The sequence below is a fragment of the Lagenorhynchus albirostris genome, chromosome 17, assembly GCF_949774975.1.
Source record: "Lagenorhynchus albirostris chromosome 17, mLagAlb1.1, whole genome shotgun sequence".
NCBI lineage: Eukaryota > Metazoa > Chordata > Mammalia > Artiodactyla > Delphinidae > Lagenorhynchus > Lagenorhynchus albirostris.
In genome coordinates, this window is record NC_083111.1 from 17,388,288 (window position 1) to 17,407,497 (window position 19,210).

The 19,210-nt window shown below is 38.3% G+C and overlaps 1 protein-coding gene across 1 annotated transcript in view; it reads right to left on the reverse strand.

Annotated features, from left to right (window-relative positions):
• The window catches only part of STAU2 (staufen double-stranded RNA binding protein 2), a 291,470-nt gene that overhangs the window by 106,826 nt on the left and 165,434 nt on the right, over nt 1-19,210 (reverse strand). Inside the window, exon 13 of the mRNA XM_060127718.1 lies at nt 312-425. Coding sequence (XP_059983701.1) covers nt 312-425 — 114 coding nt within the window. The remainder of the gene's footprint in view (nt 1-311; nt 426-19,210) is intronic.

Consider the following 19,210-nt stretch of genomic DNA (forward strand, 5'->3'; position numbering starts at 1 on the left):
CCTTCTTTCCATATAAAATTATTAAAAATAAAAATAACACAGGGCAATTACCTCTTCCTTATAAGAGAATTCTATATTTAAATTAATAATGAACCACTAACGAGAAGTCTAAACTAATTTAAATCTCCTAAGGTATCGGTTTCCCAACACGCACACACAAAATCTTGATTTCTCAAAGGTCTAGCAAACGGCACTAGTGGCTAACGTATTAGGGAAAGCAAAGCTGTGTGTGTGCACATAGCTTCCATTCTGATGGCCTCTGATTTCTTAGCTGGGCCATAGTGCAGCAAAACGGCAGTGGCATATTATACCTGGTCATGGCTGGCTTCAATGGAGCTTCCAATAGCATGGAAAGTCATCTGCACAGGGGCTAATGTCAGACAGGTCACACACTCTTTGCCACTTTGTCTATCACAGTAGTGAACCTATAACAGAACACATGCAAATCTGCTGAACACCACTTGTAAGAGGGAGCCAGATGCAACAGGTCCTTTTCAAAGGTTCTAGCTTTCAAGAAAAATTTCAAATAATTTATGTAGAACGCAATTCAAATATTTAAAACCTTATTGGGACTTGAAGATCTATGGAAAATCTATTAATTCCATTTGAAGGACTTGCGAAGTTTTAAGAGAGTTTAGGAAATGCTTTGCAGAGTGCTCTACGTTAGTAGAGCCGGTAGAAAAACTCACAACTAAATGCTACACCCATCTTTTTTGTCCAACTTTGCATAATGTATAAAGGACTCAGGGGTAAGCATAAGTCAAGTTCATTTGAGTCTAATGAAATTTTGTCAACCTGAATTTTCCTCATCTTTGACTCTATGTGTGTGTGATTGCCACCTGATTGGTAGTGACATTCTTCTATTCTACGCTATAGTCCCTATAAAATCACTGTTGAATACACACACACACACACACACACACACATCTCACTACCTCATGCTCTGCTTGAAATTTTGACAGTATAATCAAATTGAATAAAACTGAAATGATTTGAAATGTGCAGATGAAAATAAAGTTACTATAATATCATTTTTCTTTTAGTTACATACAACCAACCATTATTAAAACCACGTGTAAGACACTCTATCAGAGGTAGGGTATGGGGGGCGGGTGGTGGGGGAAGTATGAGTCCATCTGCCCACTGGGAAAATTTCCATCCTTCCCTTTATCTACCTTCAAAAAAGTTCTTTCAAGCAGTGTTTACTTTGATTTTAAGCTAATAAAGTAAAAATAGCGTTGCTTTTGTAATAAATTAATAAAAATACGCCTACAGATGTACATATATACATATAATATGGATCTGACAGAAAACGACAATATAAATCCTAGTCTAATGGTTTAATAATTCAACATTTTTAAACCAGTAAGGTCGTTAAGATTGGCCATCAGTATCCGTGAAGGTGGGGAAACTTCCTGGAATCTATAAGAAGTAGTTTAGAGTTCAAATCAAGCCAACATACAAAGCTCTGTTTCCAAAGCACTTTAAAGATTTTGTTATAAAAATATTTTTTCCAAATTAACTTTGGGGAAAAAGATTTGACAACAGTTTGAATTCACTGTACCTCCTGAGCAAATTAAAAGGTCACGGTGTGTATGAGTTCAAGAATGTGGACCTGTTGTTCACTATGCAGCAGTGAAATATGATGGGGGAAAATGAAACTTAACACGTAACGGGTTTATGCAAAAGCCAATCAATGGTGACACTGTAATAGATACAGTTCACGACCATTTATGGCACAGTTAAAATATTATGTCTGATATAGTGCTATCATAAAACATGCTTTTTAAAATAAAATATAATCACCCTTTCACATCAAATGAAAGTCTATATGAAAGACATGACACTCTCCTAAATATCCAATTGACAGTGAACACACTCATATATCAGCCAACATACTGCAGCTTTATTTTTTCTTCTAGAGAAATGAAAATTAGGAAGGACAAAAATAGCGCAAGACAGTCCCAGTCAAAAAATAAATTTCAAACTTCATTTCCATCAGTGGCTTGGATACTGTGACTGAAAGAGTTGACTTTTCTCCTAATTCTGTGAGCCTGCAAAACCCTAGAGAATATTATATATCCTGCAGGCATTAAATATTACTGTGCATGTAGAACTCATACATACAAGGTAAATACCAAGGTGCAAGTTTCCACACAGCTCCAAAGAAAATGTCACAGCACCCAGTAAATGTGACAGAGATTGCTAACTGTCCTCCAATATTTTTCCACAGTAATTCTCAGCTGGGCACGGAGTAAAGATATTTCCCAGGTTCCCTTGTAGCTATGCTTAGTAGCTGTGACTGAGGAGAATGCAGATGAAAATTCTGCGGTAGCTTTCTGGAAACTTTTAAGAGATTTCAGGTGTGTGCCTTTGGCTCTTCTTCACCTGTTTTGCTGCTTGGAAATGTGGACATGACCATCTTTGACCATGAGGACAAGGGCCGAAACTTAGAGATGGCAGAGTGGTGAGCTGGAAGGAGCGTGGGTCCCTGAAGAGTTCATGGACCAGAAGCATGACACTGGCCCTAGACGGCAAGCTGATGGACGTTTATGTGAGAGAAGAATATACATCTATTTTGTTTAAGTTGCTGGGCTTTTTCTTACTCACAGAAGAACCTGATCCCACTGAGATTTTTCCTATTGCTCCCAAACTGACACCAGGACCCACAGCCAACAACAAGAGGAGCTCTAGACAGCTGCTGACATTTAGGGCCAGGTCTTATTCTCTCTTCCCACCTGCTTGTTAATAGTCAGCAGAACTGGTCCAACCATAAAGAATACAAAGAGGCACTAGGAAAAGGCAGGTGAGTGGGAGGGGATCATTTGGTTGTCAGCCTTTTGAGGAATACAGGATTTCCTGTGAGTGGGGCAGCTCTAAGAAAACAGCTGACAGCGATGAGGAGTACCTATATGAAAGGGAGACACATTTCGTCCCCTGGCAGTAGGTTTGCTGAGAATTGAACCTGTAGGTCCCCACCGAAAAGAAATCTTTTTTTTTTTTCGGTACGCGTGCCTCACTCAGTTGTGGCCTCTTCCGTTGCGGAGCACAGGCTCCGGACGCGCAGGCTCAGCGGCCATGGCTCACGGGACCAGCCGCTCCGCGGCATGTGGGATCTGCCCGGACCGGGGCACGAACCCGTGTCCCCTGCATCGGCAGGCGGACTCCCAACCACTGCGCCACCAGGGAAGCCCCGAAAAGAAATCTTGACCGAGTCTGATGTATGTCCCTAGCCATTTGGAAGCAGATGAAAATATAGAGACTGAGTTTGGAGGTATCTGAGAGCTTGCTGAAGGAGCCCTAGGCACACAGTATCCCTGAAAACAAAAAAGGATGAAGGAAGATGCTCACATAGATCCCCATGGCCCTTGGAGGGAATGAAAAAGTGTCTCAGCAGAAGCCAAGGGGCTACTCAGGCCAAGCAAAGTGACACTTACCAACAGCAGGGCCAGGGGCATGCACCACTGGTACAGCCCGAAGGAAACATGGCTGCCCTTCAGGAACAGAGGGAACTGGGAGAAACTAAACACTGCTTCAAGAGAATCATGAACAATAATCACAGATGGAGTATAAACCTTAGAAATTGTGAATCACTATGTTGTACACCTGTAACTTACGTAATATTGCACAGCAACTATACTTCAATAAAGAAAAAAGAAGAAAAAAAAAGATGAACATCATCTATGTGGAAGCCAGCAATGGATGAAACCAGGCTAAGGGTGGCACCCTCCCCTTCCCTAGTCCGCCTCTCAGGCTTCCAACATCAGAGGAGTAACTAGGGCATGAAACAGAGGTAGAGTGTGGAGGAAGCTGTCTCAGAAGCAGATCAAGCTCCTACCCCACTAACCACAAATATTCAAAGGTGCTGGCGTGAGAGGATAACAAAAAGAAATCACCGTATACCCTCCTTCCCCTACGTGTCTTGAACCAAAACAACTGGCTGGCAATGGGGGGACATAAGCTTGGAGTTTTACGGTGAACTGGACTAGATTTTTTAAAGCTAAAGGTAACTAGAAAACTATGGGATTTGCCAAAGATATAAAGAAACATGAACGGGAGATTTGACACAGCATGTTGGAAAGTGGTGACTAGAGAAATAGTCATTCCATGTTTACCCCCCCACTGCACTGAGACTGTACCCCCCAAACAGATAAAAATATGTAAAAAATATAGGAGACTACTGTTTGAGGACACAATTTCAAATTAAACAAAAATTAATAATATATAGGTAAAAAGCCTTAAGAAAGAATCATACTTTACACAATCAATCCCTCATAAAAACAAATTTGATATGGCTCCTCAGTTATTTATTTTCTTCTTGGACATAAAAACATTAGAGTTCATAAAACTGTGAATTTCAAAAAAAGAAATGTGTGGGGCTTCCCTGGTGGCGCAGTGGTCGAAAGTCCGCCTGCCGATGCAGGGGACACGGGTTCGTGCCCCGGTCTGGGAAGATCCCACATGCCGCAGAGCGGCTAGGCCCGTGAGCCATGGCCGCTGAGCCTGCGCGTCCGGAGCCTGTGCTCCGCAACGGGAGAGCCCACAACAGTGAGAGGCCCGCGTACCGCAAAAAAAAAAAAAAAAAAAAAAAGAAATGTGTGAATGACATTTTAAAATTCATCCTTCTAAATCGAAAAATGCTTCCTATGATTCAAAGCATCAGCGGAAGCCAGGAATCTTAGAACTCTAGGCTAAAACAATTAGGGGAATAAAACTCCATTACATTCTATAAAGCACAGATCTTCAGGATTGATGGGTGAAATGTTTCTGCTACAACAAAGCACTGTTTCTACAAATATGGCCCTAAAATTTCCAATATACAATGTCATGGGCCTTGATTTTGATGAAAGGTAATTTTAGAAGATTACAAAAGTCATCTCCTATGTTGATTTTAAGATTTATTGTTTATGAATCATATCAGTTTGCTATCTTTCATACTCTAAAATGTAAGCAACTAATCTTGATTTTTTATACTGTTGCAGCACTTGCTCTGGATTTAAAACACCATCAACCACAGCAAATTGACATTTCGTTTCTTTCTCATGGACTTACAAAAATTATTCCACTGAAAGATGGGTCAGAAATTTCAATATATGTAAATTAAATAATGTGGCTTCCTTTGAAATTTGAAAATCTATAATATTTTTTATTTTAAAATAAGTTCCCTAGTTTGATTTGTAATCATATAAACCCAGATGAGATGCTATAATTGTGCATTCTGATAATGATTTTGCCTGTCTAGTAGAGATTTCTTCTTGAAAGGAGATACAAATCACTTCAACTATTCAGATAACTTACAAAATAAAGAATTCAAAGCTACTCAATTTGTGATGTTTTGTTTAAATGGCAAATCTTGACTTGATTTGAATAAATAATCCCATTCCTTAAAAAAAAAGAAAAGAAATAAAGAAAAATGCTATAAGCTTTAAAATAATTTACTTGAAAAGCTATGTATGCGAATTTTTTTCATGCCCATCTGAAAACATGAGGGGGCCATTCAAATGAAAATTTAAATTTCCTTCCTCCTACCTCCAAAAAAAGTTGAATCAAATTGTTTCCTGCAGGGCTGAGAAATTCCCTGATGTTGTAGGACTACTAAATATTTTACTAATCTCATCAGGGAACTGGTTAACTGCTTGTCTGTTAGATGTTTTTAACAGTCACCCCCCCGTGGGACAAAAATGAAGAGGGTGTGAAAAAGATCCATGTTCAAAGAAAGCTGCTCATTAGATCATTAAGGAAAGATAAAGGCCTGTACATTCACATGTGAGAACACTATCACTGTATCAAGAAAACATTCTTGATTAGCACACCTCAGGTTCACGGGTTTACTCCAAAGCAGCAGGCAGGGATCACACTGTAGCTACTGCATGGAAGCCCTGCAAGGAGGGGTAAAGACAGCAAGGAGCTAAAGGGCAACAGTTCAGTATCAGATCTTACGATACTCAAAACATGCTTGATTCTTGCAGGGCCTGCACACTAGCTATACAAAAGACCTAAATCTTTATTAACATGAAAATCAGCATATTCTTGGCAAAGCACTAAAACAATACTGCTTGACAAATATTACACTAGTTAAGCAGGGCAAACTGGTATTAAACATTTCTTAACTACTTTTTTAGATGACTTGAGAACATGTAAACCATCTTACTTATTTGGATTAACTACAGGCAACAGTACAAATCTATGTTATTATCTATTTATAATTATCGAATTCATTTTGAAGTAATAAATAAAAATAAAAGGAGTTTCTCCATGAAAAGCACTTAGAACAATGCCTGGCTTATGGTTAGTATTAAAATAAATATTAGTCTTATTATTAGAATAACACATCCCATGATAATACAATAAAAAATATGACATGATGTATAATTATGAAGAATAATATTACATTAGGATAATGTCTGTCACTGACTTTCCCTAAAGCTTCTTTCCCCAATCCTTTTCATAACTAAAGGCAAGTCCTTTGTAACTAAAATGTAAACATATATTTAACATGTTCAGTCATGTATTGAGTGTTTTAACTGTATGAGTAATCTGTTTTACTCTGCATGCAATATGCTTGTCACATTAATGCCTCGAAAGGGACAAGTGAATGAATGAAATCACATTATACAGACTGAGACTCAACTTGTAATTATCTTTTCTCTCTTTTGGAAATTCTATGCTCAGGAAAAGCTTTGAAAATTACATGCCTATATTTGGTGTACAAAATCTACCAGTGATGTACTGATTTATTTCTAGTATAAGTCACAGATAAAAACTAACAAATGCAACAACAGATGTGCTGTCAGGATTGTTAAGGAAGATAACTGCATTCTTTTTTTTTGTTTTGTTTTTTTTGCGGTACGCGGGTCTCTCACTGTTGTGGCCTCTCCCATTGCGGAGCACAGGCTCCAGACGTGCAGGCTCAGCGGCCATGGTTCACGGGCCCAGCCACTCCGCGGCATGTGGGATCCTCCCGGACCGGGCCACGAACCCATGTCCCCTGCATTGGCAGGCGGACTCACAACCACTGCACCACCAGGGAAGCCCCTGCATTCTTACTTTAAGTGATGAGTTTGTACATGACACAGATCCTAAATTTTTGTTCACTGCTTTTCTGTTTCCATTGACTATGCCAGTGAAGGTCTAATGAGGCAGCTAATTAAGATGTAAATTATATATATACACACACAAATATAGTTATTTTAGTTTTACACTTCCCTCAAAAGAAAACACTAGGTGATTTTTAAGTCGATTACACATCTACCAGAAAAAGAGCCTCCCTCTTTTATATAGTATGTACTCATGCTTTGATATACTCACACACATCCATTTACAAGCTGCATTAAAATCTACAGGCTTGGGACTTCCTTGGTGGTCCAGTGGTTAAGAATCTACCTTCTAATGCAGGGGACATGGGTTTGATCCCTGATGGGGGAACTAAGATCCTACATGCCACGGGGCAACTAAGCCCACGCCCTGCAACTACTGAGCACACAAGCGAGTCACAACTACAGAGTCCATGTGCTCTGGAGCCGGCACACCACAACTAGAGAGAAGCCCGTGCACTGCAACGAAAGATCCCTCACGCCGCACTGAAGATCCCACGTGCCACAACTAAGACCCGACACACCCAAAACTAAAATAAATAAATAAATTTTTTTTTAAAAAAATCATTAAAATCTACAGGCTTTGCAAATAAATAACTTTTTTTTCCTGTTGGAATGTGTTTTTGTAACATCTTTATTGGAGTATAATTGCTTTACAATGGTGTGTTAGTTTCTGCTGTATAACAAAGTGAATCAGCTATATGTATACATATATCCCCATATCTCCTCTCTCTTGTGTCTCCCTCCCAACCTCCCTATCCCACCCCTCTAGGTGGTCACAAAGCACCAAGCTGATCTCCCTGTGCTATGCAGCTGCTTCCCACTAGCTATCTATTTTATATTTCGTAGTGTATATATGTCCATGCCACTCTCTCACTTCGTCCCAGCTTACCCTTCCCCCACCCCATGTCCTCAAGTCCATTCTCTAGTAGGTCTGCGTCTTTATTCCTGTCCTGCCCCTAGGTTTTTCAGAACTGGTTTTTTTTTTAGATTCCATATACATATGTGTTAGCATACGGTATTTGTTTTTCTCTTTCTGACTTACTTCACTCTGTATGACAGGCTTTAGGTCCATCCACCTCGCTACAAGTAACTCAATCAATTTCGTTTCTTTTTATGGCTGAGTAATATTCCATTGTATATATGTGCCACATCTTCTTTATCTATTCATCTGTTGATGGACACTCGGGTTGCTTCCATGTCCTGGCTTTTGTAAATAGAGCTGCAGTGAACATTGTGGGGTGGTACATGACTCTTTTTGAATTATGGTTTTCTCAGGGTATATGCCCAGTAGTGGGATTGCTGGGTCATATGGTAGTCCTATTTCTAGTTTTTTAAGGAACCTCCATACTGTTCTCCATAGTGGCTGTATCAATTTACATTCCCACCAACAGTGCAAGAGGGTTCCCTTTTCTCCACACCCTCTCCAGCATTTATTGTTTGTAGATTTTTTGATGATGGCCATTCTAACTGGTATGAGGTGATACCTGATTGTAGTTTTGATTTGCATTTCTCTAATGATTAATGATGTTCAGCATTTTTTCATGTGTTTGTTGGCAATCTGTATACCTTCTTTGGAGAAATGTCTATTCAGGTCTTCTGCCTAAAGAAGTTGTTTGTTTTGATACTGAGCTGCCTGTAAATTTTGGAGATGAATCCTTTGCAGTTGCTTCATTTGCAAATATTTTCTCCCATTCTGAGGGTTGCCTTTTCATCTTGTTTTTATTTTCCTTTGCTGTGCAAAAGCTTTTAAGAGAAATAACTTTTTAACAAGGAAATCTTTTTCCAAGGTCAAAGGAAAATTACAGTTATACAGGCACTCAGTATACCACCAAAGTCAAACATGAAAAATCTTCTCCCAAGAAGGCCAAACAATTCTACTACTTTTCATGTATTAAAATTCTGCTGTATTTACTATCACTTCAAAAAGTGGGTATCAAAGACCTTACAAATCTTTTCATTACATACTGGTTTAGTTCATAATGGCATTTAATTTTTTTTTACAAAAATATTGGAATATATTCTTCCTACTCAGGAATTATAGCTTTTAGAAACATACTATATTTGTTTTTAAAATATAATGAAATTCATGATGAAAAGACCATTTATGACTTCTGCTTCCAAACAAGATGGAATAGATTTACTTTTCCCTATTCTTTCTGCTAAGCATAAGTAAAATCCCTTGATATATACATAAAACAAACATAAGCGGACTCAGAAAGGTACAGAGAAAGAGGAAGACCCGGTAGGGATTTCACGACCCAAGGAACAACACAGTGGTGAATTCCTGGTTTTTCTTTTTGTCTTATTTATCCTGGACTGGGTGCTAGAATAGTTAGCACCCTGGAAATGTCAGTGGGTATAGGAAAAGAAGCCGCAAGAAAGCCTGCTCTCTCTAACCAAAGGGCCAGAAAACGAATAACGTAAGCAAGAGAGAAAATGTTTACACAATGATGGCCCTCCTCCAGTCAAACACCATTAAAAAGTGGCACACCCCCGCATCCTCAGCCCCATCAGCAAACGTCAACTGGGGAGCCTAGACTTCCACTCTTGCCAGACTGGAATGAGGTAACCCAATTTGCCTACTAAGGTGATGACACGACACAGAAGGCTGAATGAGGAGTCAAGACTTTCATACCTGCTGGATTCCCAGGCTTTCCAACTTTATCTGGTAATGTTGGGCACCCTACCCCTTCTCACTGGAGTGGTATCAGGGGGGCATGGTGGAGGGTCAGGACTTCTGCACCATCCATCTGTGACAAGTCCCCTTCCTCGCACCAGGCTGTCAACAGAGGCTAAGTGGGGAAAATGAACTTCTACCCATACCTGGTGGTAAAAAGACAGCACTCCCAATACCCAACTTGGCATACTGCCAGAGCAGGCTTACTGAAACAGAAGATTTAAATAAGATACAGAGACTTATTATACCCATAATGTCCAGGATTCAACAGAAAATCATTCATTATATCAAGAATCAGAATAATCTCAACTTGAATAAGAAAAGACAATCATGAGATGCCAACACCAAGACAGCATATTTGTTAAACTTATCTGACAAGTGTTTTAAAGCAGCTATCATAAAAATGCTTCAAAAAGCAATGACAGGGGCTTCCCTGGTGGCGCAGTGGTTGAGAGTCCGCCTGCCGATGCAGGGAACACAGGTTCATGCCCCGGTCCGGGAAGATCCCATATGCCGCGGAGTGGCTAGGCCTGTGAGCCATGGCCGCTGAGCCTGCGCGTCCGGAGCCTGTGCTCCGCAACGGGAGAGGCCACAACAGTGAGAGGCCCGCATAACGCAAAAAAAAAAAAAAAAAAAAGCAATGACACACATACCTGAAACAAATGAAAAAAATGTATAATCTCACCAAAGAAATAGAGATATAAGAAGAACAAAATAGAAGTTTTAGAACCTAAAAACCAAAATTAACTCAATGGATGGGCTTAACAACAGAAGGGAGAGAACAAAGAATCAGTGAACTTGAAGATAGAAAAATAGAAATTCCTCAATCTGCACAACAGAGAAAACAGACTGAGAAAAAATGAACAGAGCCTCAAAAACATGTGGGACCACAGCGAAAGATCTCATATTTGTGTCATCAGAGTCCCAGAAGGAGAAGAGATAGTGATTGCAGCTAAAAAAGAATTTGAAGAAATAATGGCTGAAAATTTACCAAATTTGGGTAAAAGATATAATACATCTACAGCTTCAAGAAGCTGAACAAACTCCAAATGTGATAAACACAGAGAAACCCATGCCAAGACACACCATAATCAAACTTTTAAAACTTAAACTGCTATCCTGGAAGCAGTGACCTATAGAGGTAAAACAATTCGACAGTAATTTCTCAACAGAAACCATGGAGGCCAGAGTAATTGGAACAGCATTTTTTAAGTACTAAAAAAACTGTCAACCCATCATTTTATATCCAGCAAATATATCCTTAAACAATGAAAGGGAATCTAAAACATTCTCAAATGAATGGAAACTGAGGGTATGTTGCCAGCATACCTACCCTAAAAGAATGGCTAAAGTAAGTTTTTGAAACAGAAGGGAAATGATAAAAGCAGGAATCTTGGAACTCCATTGGGAAGAAAGAAAGAACACTGAAAGGGGTAAAAATGTTGGTAAACACAATAGACTTTCTTTTCTTGAATTTTCTAGGTTATGTTTGATATTTGAAGCTAAAATTATAACACTGTCTGATGTGGTTCTTATATATGTAGAGGAAATATTTAGGACAATTATAAACTGAGCATATAAGGCACTGAGAAGGGCACATCACTTCTGTGATATTCTTACCAAAATGCACGACCTCAATCAAATAATGAGAAAATATCAGGAAAACCCAAATTCAAGAACAGTCTACAAAATAAGTAACCAATATTATTCAAAATTGTCAAAATCATGAAAGACTAAAGAACTGTTATTGATTGGAAGAGACTTAAGAAGCATCACAACTAAATGCAGTGTGGGATCTTAGACTGGATCCTGGACCAGAAAAATGGCAGTAGTAGGAAAACTGACAAAATCTGAATAAGAGCTGTAGATTGGTTAATAGTATTATGTCATCATTAATTCCCTAGTACTGACAAATTTATGTTATGGTTATATAATTGTTAACATCAAACTCTGTAGTATTTTCCTGCTTTTCTCTAAATTTTTTATTGTTTATTAAAGGCCATTTATAGTAGAAGAGAAAACCTTTAGTGCTTCAGAATAAAGGAGACTTGAAAGAAGCCAAGAGGCTATTAGAGGAGATAATAAACAAATTTTTCTATGCATATCAGAATTTTATACTAAAAGAATCTTCAAACACAAGAGAAGGGAATCAGTGGAGACTAAATTGTCTCTTAATTAAAAAAATTAAGTCACTGAGCAATGTGGTACTTTCTATCTCTGATATGGGAAGTAAAAAGGTTGCAGAAAAAATTTTTCCAAGCATAAAAGCCTAGAAAATTATAAGATCCAAAGCATCATGAAAAAGAGAAGTTAAAGGTTCCTCTTTAAGTTAGAGTTCTAGGGAGAAAAAATGTGTAATATAGGCCTATGCCTGGGAAGCCTACCAATGGGAACCAAGAACCTTGAACTGAGAAATATCAATAAATGCTACTGATCTGCAAAAGGTAAGAGGAAATAAGTTGCTGCTTAAACTGCAAATCCAAACTGGTAGCAAACACCACCTATGACAGATTATTTTTTAGCTATTTCTATTTTAACCCTAGGAAAGTACTGCTATTACCAACTCAATGCCCCCCACACACACCACATTCACTTTATTATAGAAAGTTTCCACTGAAACTCTTCTAAAAGGGAGCAGTAACCACCTAAATGCCAATTCTGTTAGGTTCTTCTTTGACAGAGAACTTATGGAAAACCAAGAGAGGTTACTATCCCAGAAGCCAAAAGAAGAGAAAGTTCAGTATGAGACAAAGTTTGGAGTCTGAGTCCATCCAGGTTAAGGGCCTCAGAAAACAAAACTCAAAGTATGCAGAGGAATGTAACAGAACCCAGTCTCTATAATGTACCATTAACAACAGTCAAGATGCAATCCAAAATTACTTGATCTAGAATAAATAGGAAAACCTGACACACAATCAAGTGAAAAGGCAATTAATTCATTAAGACTGAATCCAATATATCTGATGTTGAAATGAACATAAAAGGTGTTTAAAGAACCTATTATAACTATTTTCAAGGATGTAAAGGAAAATATATCTAAAATAAATGAATGAATAGGTAATATCAGCAGAGAAACAGAAACTAAAAAGAACCATATGGAAAGTCTAGAAATGAAAATACAATACCCAAAGTAAGAAAAAAAAAAATCACTGGATGAAAGATATAGAACTTATAGATACACAGAAACAATACCACCTGAAATTCAGAAAAAATTTTAATGAATAAAGCCTCAGGATTCTCTGGGACAGTATAAAAAATGCATGTAAATGGAGGGAGAGGAGAGAGAAAAGGTAGCAAAAAATTTATTTGAAGAAAATATGGCCAAAAATTTCCCAAATTTGCTGAAAGCAATAAATATACCAATTTAAGAAAGCAATAAATATGCAGTGAGTTCAACAGTGGCCCCCAAAAGATATGTTCAAGTCCTAATTTCTAGTACCTTTAAATATGACCTTATTTGAAATAGGATATTTGCAGATATAATTAAGTTGGGATCATCCTGGATTTAGAGTGGGCCCTAAATCCAATGACAAGTATCCTTGTAGCTTTCCCATATTTTGAATTATTTGCTTAGGACAGATGTCAAGATGGCCAGTTAGTAATTAAGTGATTAATTAATTAATGGGTATATTCAGTGGTATTTAAGAACAACTGGTTGTGTTCCAGTTTCTGGTAATGGAAGTATAAATTCACCAGACAAAGCCTCTTGCAGATAACAATACACGATGTCGACAAAATAAAATATTTGAAGACAGTGGAATGTGATCAAAAGCAGGAAGATATCAGGGCAGAGTTTTCCCTTAAAAGACCAAAACTATATGGAGTAAGAATTGTGAGTTTATGGCTTTTTCTTGCCTGAGGGCATTCCTCGCTTCCTGTAGTTCTATTGGTAGAAAACTGCAGTCTTACCAGCTGGAGAGAGCAGTGGAAAGAGCTTAGGGGTGGCAGATGAGCTGGTCATCGAGGGAAGAAATTCTAGAAATGAGGTAGCAGTAGACGTGGTGAAACACTAAATCTGAATATAAACTCTACCCAATCCCTGCTAACTACAAAACTTTACACGTACAGGAAAGACACTAGAAGACCTGACGTAGAAATAGACAGAAACCAGTGAGAAGTCCATTAAGATCTAAAAGTCTGACACTTTTTTGATTGAGTGCAGTCCCTCAAGTGCACACAGCTCAAATGACAGAAAGCTAAAGCTTTACTGGCCTGAAGTATCAGAGGACATGGGCTGGCAGATCAGCTGAAAATTGGGGGCTGGGAGGGGGAATGCTAGAAGCTAGGAAATGCAAAGGGTGAGCTCCAAAACCTAAGCCTAAATGTGCCCAAATAATTAGGTAGGCACAGAAAGACTGCAAGAGGAAAGGCTGCAGCTGGAAGCTGAAGAAACTAAGTGGAAATATCAGCTGAGGGATATCACCACAGTGGAGGCAAAGCTTGAAGTTTTAGTCCAGGCAACTTAACTGAGTACTAGACCAAAAACAAAAAGAAAAACAATAATCTACAGAAGAAAAGACGATCCAGAGTTGCTATAACATATGATAATATGTCCACAATGTCCATTTTTCAAACAAAAATTACAGACATGCTGAGAAATCGAAATGAAGCATATTCATAAATAAGGTGGTCAAGAGGAAACTGACTCCTAATGGGCCCAGATGTTGGGTTTAGATGACAAAGACTTCAAAGCAGCTATTATAAAGATGTTCAAATAATTTTTAAAAATGTGTTCTCAATGACTATACAGATATGGAATCACAACAAGGAAAAAAAAGAAAAGAAGAACCAAATAGAAACATTAGATTAAAAAAATACAATAACTGAAGTGAAAAATTTATTACATGGGCTTAACAGCAAATTGGAGAGGACAGAGAAAGTAGTCAGTAAATCTGAAAATAGATCAACGGAAGTTACACAATCCAAAGATGGAGAAAAATAAACAGAGTCTCGAATACCTGCAGGACAACATCAAGAGGCCCAACATATATGTAATTGGAGTCCCAAAAGGAGAGGAAAGAGAAAAGGGCAAAAAAATCTTTTGAAAAAACTAGCCAAAATCTTTTCAAAATTAGTGAGAAACATTATCTTAATCTAAGAAGCTAAATGAATCCCAAGCAGGATTAAAAACAATCCTAGACATAGCACAGCCAAACTGGTGAAACCAAAGATGAACAGAATATCTTAAGAGCAGCTAGAGTGAAACAACACATTACATATATGGTGCAGAAACAACTGGTTATCCTATGGGAAAAATAGGCTTCAAGTCTCACCCATACCATACCCCCAAAATTAAATAGATATCAGCATTAAACATAAAAGCACAAACTACAAAATGTCTAGAAAAAAATCAGAGAAAATCTTTGCAACCTTGGGGTAGTCAAAAATTGCTTAGATAGGACCAAAAAGGCACAGCTTATGGGAAAAAAATGTAAACTTGAACTTCATCAGAATTGAAAACTTCTTTTCCACTTTTCAAAAGATGCCATTAAGACAATGAAAAGACAAGTCACAGGCAGGGAGATAATATCTGCAACAGAAAGGGCTTGTATCCAGAATGTATAAAGAACTCTGATGACGCAATAATTTTAAAAAGTCTCAACCAGAAACTGGGAAAAAGATGTGGAAATTTCACAAAGATATATAATTGGCCAACAAGCAAAAGAAAAGAAGTGCATATTATTGGTCATCAGGGAAATACAAATTAAAATACCAGTGAGATACCACTGTACCCTTCACAGAATAAGACTGATCATATCAATGTATGGAACCCTCATACAGCGCTGGTAGGAATGTAATATGATACAACACACTGAAAAAGAATCTGATAGTTTCTTGTAAGCTTGTATGTATACTTACCATGTGACCCAGGAATTTCACTCTGAGGTATTTTTCCAAGAGAACTGGAAGCATGTCTGCACAAAATCTTGTACATGAATGTTCACAAACAGCTTTACTCATAATAGCCCCAAACTGGAAACAACTCAAATGTCCATCAACAGATAAACTGATATATAATTTGTGGTGTACATCATATAATGGACTAGTACTTAGCAATAAAAAGGAACAAACTACTGATATACACAACATGGACAATCTCAGAAACATTACAGCCAGTGAAAGAGGCCAGAAACAAAACTGTTCAGGCTGGATGATTCAATTTTTATGAAATTTTAGGCACAACTAATCTTTGTGACAAAAAAGATATCCTGGTTGCCCAGAGCCACAGAGAGGTGAGGAAAACAGGCTACAAAGAGGAACCGGGGAATATTTTACAGTAATAGAAATATTCCCATCTTGACTGTGGTTGTAGTTACATGGTGGTATACATTTTTCAAAACTCATCAAACTGTATAACTAAAATGGGTGTGCTTTATTGTATGCAAATTATACCTCAATAAGGTTGATCAAAACATTTCAAAAGCATAGTTATCTGATACAACACTTAGAGATACTAAGTCATTGCTCATACTTCTCACAAATAATCATAATTAATCTCCCAATTAATTTCCAAGTAATTGTTACCTTAGGAGACTAACCATTTGAATTTATCACGTGTTCAGATGTGACTGTCTGTCCTTCCACTTCCCCCTTTCCCCTGGCCACACTCCACATCCCACCCTCAACAATCCCATCCTAATGTCAGCTTCATGAGGGCAGAACCCTTGACTGTCATTTATGCTATATCCTCAGTGCAAAAAGTGCACCTGGCCCATGGCAGGTGCTCAATATACTTTGGTTGATGTAATGAATGAATGAATCCCTCACATTGTTGGTATTCATCAGGAATCTCTTCCTAGGCCTTTACCCACTTTCCCTGGTCAATCTTTACTACTTTTTTTTTTTTTTTTTTTTTTTGCAGTACGCAGGCCTCTCACTGTTGTGGCCTCTCCCCTTGCGGAGCACAGGCTCCGGACGCGCAGGCTCAGCGGCCGTGGCTCACAGGCTCAGCTGCTCCGCGGCATGTGGGATCTTCCCGGACCGGGGCACGAACCCGCGTCCCCTGCATCGGCAGGCGGACTCTCAACCACTGCGCCACCAGGGAAGCCCTTTACTACTTTCGTGGCTTCAATTACATTTGTACATCGATCACTCCCCAATCTCTGTGTCCTATGCTCTCTTGCTGATCACCAGACCCACCGATGAATGCCTACTGGACAACTGCCTTTGAAAGTCCCACAGGAAACTCAAATTCGCCATGTTTAAAATGGAACTCATTAACCTCCTCTAGGTTTATTCATCACGTTCATACTAAAAATAAAACCTTTCCTAAAACATTCGTATTACCTTCCTACTTTACTTCGTTCTCAAATTCTTGAAATGAATGGTCAATTCATCCTCAGAGTCTCTAATTACTCTACAATGCCATCTACATGTAGCTTCCATCCTGACCAGGACAGTGAAAGCATCCTCACAGAAGTTAGCAGCCGAGATCATTGACTTCTCTCAACTGTACCGTGGATGCCTGCACCTCAGCCCCACTCCTCTACGACCATTAGCTTTGCTTCATTCAATCTTTGCTATTTCTCTACTGGATTCATGCAAAGTCACTCTAATTGGTCTTTCTGCTACCAATCTTTTTGTCTAGTTCCTCCTCCACATGCTTACAGAATTATCTTTCTAAAATACAAAACCAATGTCACTACCCTTTAAAAAAGAAGTTGGTGGTCTCTGGCTAACAGCTAAATTCAAATTCTCAGCAGCACATGTCTTTTCAGCCTACTTGCCAACCACTTCCACTTTGAACTCTTAAGCATTTTCTAAAACATCATGCCCTTTTGTCTTTAGGAGTCAGCTGTTTCTGCCTGCAATTTCTTTTCTTCTTATTCACCTTAAAAGTCTATGTACTTCGTAAAGCTCATTCAAATGTCCCTCAGCTATGAATTCTTCTTAATTCCTTCAGCCAGAGCTCTTCATTCCCATACATGATTCTTGACATGGCTAATCATACCTCAAGTGATGACACTTACTATGCGAGGCAGGCATTACCTACGTTATTTCCTGCAGCATGCTACAAATATTTAATTTTTTAAAAATTAAATTTTTGTGTAATGTTCAAACACTGATCCCTGGAGACCAGACTCAATTGTAATAGCGGCCACTCTTCTGTATATTGGTTTTATTTTCCTGTCTGTCTGTCTCCAACTTGACCATAACTCTTCCTGCACCCACTGTCTGGTATGCTACCTGGCACGTGTAGGTATGTATTAAGTATCGGCCCAGAGTGAATAAACAAACGTTCCAGTTCCTGTTGTTCAGCTAAATCAATTCCAGTATTCAATGAGATGATATTGTATACCCAGATTAACTTCATATCCATCCAGTTCTTCACATACATACTGAAACGACTGAAAACTATTCTTAATGCACTATTTTTCTCTTAATAAGAGTTTCTGAAGCTGTGAACTGTGTATCCTTTTCCAGCTGTACTCCTTGTTTTCTCAAATGTTCCACTACAGATAAAATGATTCTGAACTTTTCTTATACTTAAAAAAATGACAATACTACAGATAAAAAACATTTTAAAAGTTTTTCAAATATCTCTTATCTCTCACAGTTATATCTGCTTTTTGATGTGACCGTGTCAAGACGCCAGAACTTTTCTGAACCTAAAATCTATAAGGGTTTAAAATTAACTAATAATTCTCTATGTGGAAATGAGTAAACTGCATTACTAATAGGATGCTTTACTTCTGTAGTCCCTCAAATGTGTATTTACATCATAAAGTTATACCTTTGAATAAAAACTAAAGTTCCTTCCAGCTCAAAAGAGAATTCTTAAATAACTCAGACTCAGTTGTGTACCTAGTGGAGGGCATAAATAAATTTATTAATGAAATCTATGACTAAACCAAAACGATATCCAGAAGACCATGGACTACTATGAACACTAGTCCTACCTTCAGGGATCAGGCTTCAAACACTATACAATAGCTGGATTTAAAATCAAATGAAGATTTGTAAGCAAGAAGCAAAAATGTACCAGGCACTTCTGCTGTGTCATAAAATAATGTAGGTAATGCCTCCTTCACTATCTGATACATAACGAGACAGTCAATAAATGTTAGTTTCGTTTCCCTGTTTACTCATCTATCTCCTAATGCCCCTGGTATGTCAGAGTAGTTTTTTTCCGTGTGCAGAAATCTTTTACACTCAGTATTCCACATACTGTTCTCTTTCTCAAGAGTTGTCCTGGGTGAGAAGGGAACAATATATCTGAAATTTTAGATGCTGTCACTCACGAAAAGAAAATCTCCGCCATAGCTGAATGCTGGAGAGAGGGAAATAGATAATTTCAACATGACTTAGAATGAACATAGGTATATAGATACCAGCCTGACATGCACTGACACGTACCTGATGGGTACTACAATTAATCTTACGTTACTAAGTAAAAATCACATCATTGCCAACCTTTTCTAGCAAAAGGAAATAA